Genomic DNA, 5,360 nt, shown 5'->3' with positions numbered 1-5,360 from the left:
GGAGGGGGAGGGAGGGAGAGAAAGATATGTATATATATAGAGAAGGGAGAGTGATAGAGAAAGAGAGAGAGAGAGAGAGAATAAGAGAGAGAACGAGAGTGAGAGATAGAGAGAGAAAGAGAGAAAGAAAGAGAGAGGGAGATAGTTCTAGCAATGCTTCTTTTCAGAGTATAGAGTCGAACTCGAACTTACCACCAGAATGTTTGAGCAAATTTTTTTTCCAAATCATCAAATAATTTTAAAAGTAAAATCATCATCATCATCATCATCATCAACAACAACAACAACAAAGATAACATCAAAATAACAAAAGAAACAAGCAAACAAATGACCCCCCACCTCCCCAACAAACAAACCAATTAAGCTGCAATAAAATTACGATTAAATTCTTGGCTATCACTGATCTCTGTTTCATTATCTTTCAGTCTCGAACATGGCTCGGACAACACACGTAATACCGTGGGCTCTACAAGCTTTTATCGTCCTGTGTTTATTGGTGGAGAACCAGCAAGCGGCAAAGATTCTGTTTGTACCATCACTAGAGTATAGTCACTGTAAGTATATGAATGCATTAGGCCAAGAGCTAGTGCAACGTGGACACGAAGTTACCATGTACATGTGCCAGGAGATAAACTTTCGAGATTGCCCAGGACCGCACTTCGATGTTATCAACTTCAGCTGGCCTACTTATGAAAAGAGTTTAGATTTCAAGAAGAAAATTGGTAACGATATCTTTCATGGCGAGTGGAATGTGTTATCCGAGGAAGCGACAGAAGTTAAAGACCTGATGTGTGAGATGATACAACAGGATGATGTTGCTTTGCAACGCCTGCATTACAAAAACTTCGATTTAGCAGTCATTGATAGCCTTTTCTCCACTCAATGTTTCTACTTAATACCATATAATCTGTCGATTCCTTTCATTTCCGTTTCAAGTGAATTACATGAGTTAGAGACTGGATCCATGATAGCACCGAGATTCAATCCAAATGTCTATACCTCCTTTAATACTGAAATGCATTTTAGGAAACGGCTGTTAAACACTGTACGGTACGTTGCTCAGCATATGGGAGATATATTTTCTGTTCCTATAGAAAATTTCAAATTAGCTCCAACTCTCACAGAATCAGATGTCGAAGATCTTTACTGGAAGTCGGAATTATTCCTTGATAACGCTGATATCATTTTTAATTATCCTAAACCATTTTTGCCACATTTTCGACAAGTCGGGGGTTTAACAACTCGGCCTGGAAAGCCTTTGTCGAAATCACTGCAACACTTTTTTGACGGCGCTACGCATGGCGTTATCATTATGTCATTTGGAAATGCTTTCGAGAACATAACGGACAGAATCTCAGCTCTCCTACTGTCTTCTTTACAAAGCCTACCACAACGCATCCTTGTAAAAACAAACACAAACAAAGTAGATGGCAATGTGAAAATGATGACATGGTTCTCACTGAACGATGTCTGCGCACACCCGAAAACAAAACTGCTAATATCACACTGTAACAGTAACGACTACTTTGAAAGCCTTTATCATGGGGTTCCACTTATTTGCCTTCCTATCGTCGGCGACCAGTTTCAAATTGCTTCGAGAATTGAATATTACAAGATGGGATTAAAATTGAACATTTGGAAGCAGAAGCACAATACTTTGTATATTGCTGCCCTAAATGTTACCACGAAGCCCATCTACCGGAAGAATGCACAAAAATACTCGGAGATTTTCCGCAGCCGCCGCTTGAATCCAAGGCAAGTTGCCGCTGACGGTGTGGAGGAGGTGCTTCAGCTCGGCCGTCGTCACCCGAAGGGTTCTTATTTAAACCATCCATGGTATCAACTGCTTAATCTTGATGTTTGGCTCTTTATTCATGTGCTGTTTCTGTTTGGCTTCTATGTATTTTTCTGCACCGTGAATCAAGTTGTTAGATGGCTACAGTATTACAAAGTATTCCACGTGACCGTTTTGGTGGTTCTGCTTTTATACATTCACAACATGATCTACCCACCTCCTTTAGTATATGACATATAAATATTGCCTTTCTTCTCTCCTTCCTTCTTTGTCTTTCAATCTCATCCTCGCTCTCTTAAAGCACTCACTGTTAACTAGCCTTCACCCAACATCCGTTCATTAAATCCCATCCCTCGTACATGTACCACCATTTCCCCCACCACAAGCCTATACTGTATGTCTACTCGCTAACACAGGCACATTAATACTTTCTTACATATTTGCTTACACAGCCAACCTTTCACCCGACACAATCGGGAAGCATGCATACTGGTGTGTCCACAGAATACACGCAGCCAAACACATTTTCTATTGGTATTGTTTCCATAACTTTACACGATTCTATAAATACATGATGTCTTTTACTGTCTTGTGGTTATTATTATTATTATCATTATTACTGTTATTATTATTATTATTATTATTATTATTATTATTATTATTATTATTATTATTATTATTATTATTATGAAAAGCTCTCAGCTTATGTTGCTGGATATGATGGAAAGTGTCAGGTGTTCACAACCCGCAGACTAAGGTGACACTTGCTTATTGATCGTGCCTCAAGAACCCAGAAGAGAACTCTCGCAATGAATGATTTTTGTAGGTGTTCTATCTTTACATTTGTACCAAATTATTATTATTATTATTGTTGTTGTTGTTGTTGTTTTTGCTGTTGTTCATTGTTGTAGCCGAACGTATTTTCGGAGCTCTGTAAATCTCTGATTTGTTTTCTTTTTCAGAAAGTTGTAATTTATTAATTATTCTATTGTGTTATTTTGTTGTGAAGCGGACCAGAACTGTTAGGGAGTGGTCGCTTTCTTTAGTTATTTACTCCACGGGAGAAAATTTTGAAAAATCAAAATTTCCAAGATGGCTTCCACGCTTTCGTCTTTTCCGGTCGGCCATTAAAAAAGAAAAAAATGGGGGGATAATTTTGAAGTTGAAACTGTCGTTTGCAGTCAAAGTATATAACACTACAGTCATAGCAATGGCCAACAGCAGCAACAACAATAACAATAACAATTTGATGTTATGTCAGAATAGTAGCTCGTCGCCTCATCAACAAAATCATAGATAAAAGAGACGAAACTATTACCATTCATTAACATTAAACTGTGATAGTAGCATGAAAGACACAACTGCCACGCCAGTAGAAAGTAATTACAGCAATATGAAGAGCAACAATAAATCGGCTTTCGTATAGCATAAACATTTGATTTAGTCCCATTGTACATTATTTACATTATTTACATTTGACGGATATTTGTCCTCATCTTGCATGCGTATATATGCGTATATATATATATATATGTGTGTGTGTGTGTGTGTGTGTGTGAGTGAGTGTGTGTGAGTGAGTGTGTGTATATACAAATGTATGTATATGTATATATATGTACGTCTGTAAAAGTATATATATATATGTGTGTGTGTGTGTGTGTGTGTGTGTGTGTGCGTGTGAGTGCATATGTACACATATATCTAGAAAGGAGTAGAGAGAGAGAGAGAGATGGATTTTGACCGAGACAAATACACACCAGTCTATCAACGTCTTTGCCTGAATATGACGTCATTTAAAGCTCTCACACAGCCCTTCACAATAGTTGTATTGTTTGTAAGAAGACAGACAACAATACATTTCCCGTATATTGTCCTCAGTAATCCATAAGTAGTCAAAACTATCGCATAGCATTTACTGTGCTAACTATCCAATATGAGACAGAACGGAAACTTGTCATTGAAAAACTTCAAAAGACCAGACGTGCGATAAGTCATTGATAATAAAAAAAAAGGAAAGGATAAGGGAAATAACTTTAAATTTTATACAATGGAATTAACCACCTTTATGCTTATTGGTAGCATGTACTGGCACTCCGTCGGTTAGGACGACAAGGGGTTCAGTTGATCCGAACAACGGAACAGCTTGCTCGTGAAATTAACGTCCATACGGCTGAACACTCCACAGACACGTGTACCCTTAACGTAGTTCTCGGGGAGATCCAGCATGACACAGAATGGGACAAGGTCGGCCCTCTGTATTACAGGTAAAACTTATTTTTTGCCAGCTTGGAGGACTGAAGCAATGTGAAATAAAGTGTCTTGCTCAAGGACACAACGCGCCGCCGGGAATCGAACCTTACGACGGTCAGCCGAACACCCTAACCACTAAGCCACGTGCCTCACATGCCACGTGCTTTCACATGACACGTGCCTTCACATACCATGCGCCTTCACATGCTACACCCTTCACATGTCACGCGTCTTCACATGTCACGCGCCTTCACATACCACGCGCCTTCACATGCTACACCCTTCACATGCTACACCCTTCACTTGCCACGTGCTTTCACATGACACGTGCCTTCACATACCACGCGCCTTCACATGCTACACCCTTCACATGCTACACCCTTCACATGCCACGTGCTTTCACATGACACGTGCCTTCACATACCATGCGCCTTCACATGCTACACCCTTCACATGCCACGCGCCTTCACATACCATGCGCCTTCACATGCCACGTGTCTTCACAGTGGCAGAAGGTAATAGTAAAGTGAACCAAATTCATTTGACCTTAGGATTTCTGAATTGTTATCAACTCCGGAGAAATGACAGCAAAGTCGACCCCTGTAGCATTTTGATTCAGAGACTACAAAGTAAATATATCTAAATATCAAAAGAGATTTACTTCGGTTTCTACGATATCTGTCATCACCTGCGCTGTCGTTATTATTATTAGATGGCTACAGTTTTACAAAGTATTCCATGTGACCGTTTTGGTGGTTCTGCTTTTATATATTCACAACATGATCTACCCACCTCCTTTAGTATATAACGTATAGATATTGTCTTTGTTTTCTCCTTCCCTCTTTGTCTCTCAATCTCATCCTCGCTCTCTTAAACACTTACATTTTGCTCACTGTTACCAGGGCTCCGACAATTATTGGTACTACTGCTACCTTTTTCATCGACCACAACTGCTTAACTTCCCATATTATTATTATCATTATTATTATTATTATTATTATTATTATTATTATTATTATTGTTATTATTATTATTATTGAAATGACAGTGTTGTATTGACAAAATCGTTAGTGCGCCGGACAAAATGCTTGTGTTATACAGTTACTACTTTTTATGTGTTTTTTTTTTAAAATTTCAAACTCAACAGATGTCAACTTTGCTTTCATCCTTCCGTGATCAATAAAATAAATTCTCAATCAACAACCAAAGTTAATTCCTATAACGCATCACAAATGTGAATGGAATTATACTAGAAGACAAGATCTGGAGCAATTCGAAGCCTAACAAACAACACCATGAATAACAACACCATATT

At 38.6% G+C, this 5,360-nt stretch overlaps 1 protein-coding gene across 1 annotated transcript in view; it reads left to right on the top strand.

The window, feature by feature from the left end:
* The window catches only part of LOC106870503 (2-hydroxyacylsphingosine 1-beta-galactosyltransferase), a 3,957-nt gene extending 1,580 nt beyond the window's left edge, over nucleotides 1–2,377 (top strand). Inside the window, exon 2 of the mRNA XM_014916615.2 lies at nucleotides 426–2,377. Coding sequence (XP_014772101.1) covers nucleotides 434–2,035 — 1,602 coding nt within the window. The 5' untranslated portion in view covers nucleotides 426–433 and the 3' untranslated portion in view covers nucleotides 2,036–2,377. The remainder of the gene's footprint in view (nucleotides 1–425) is intronic.
* The last annotated feature ends 2,983 nt before the right edge of the window (nucleotides 2,378–5,360 follow it).

Source organism: Octopus bimaculoides, chromosome 14, assembly GCF_001194135.2.
Source record: "Octopus bimaculoides isolate UCB-OBI-ISO-001 chromosome 14, ASM119413v2, whole genome shotgun sequence".
In the NCBI taxonomy this organism is placed as follows: Eukaryota; Metazoa; Mollusca; class Cephalopoda; order Octopoda; family Octopodidae; genus Octopus; species Octopus bimaculoides.
Note: the sequence above shows the minus strand (reverse complement) of the source record. Positions and strands in the feature narration are given on the sequence as shown.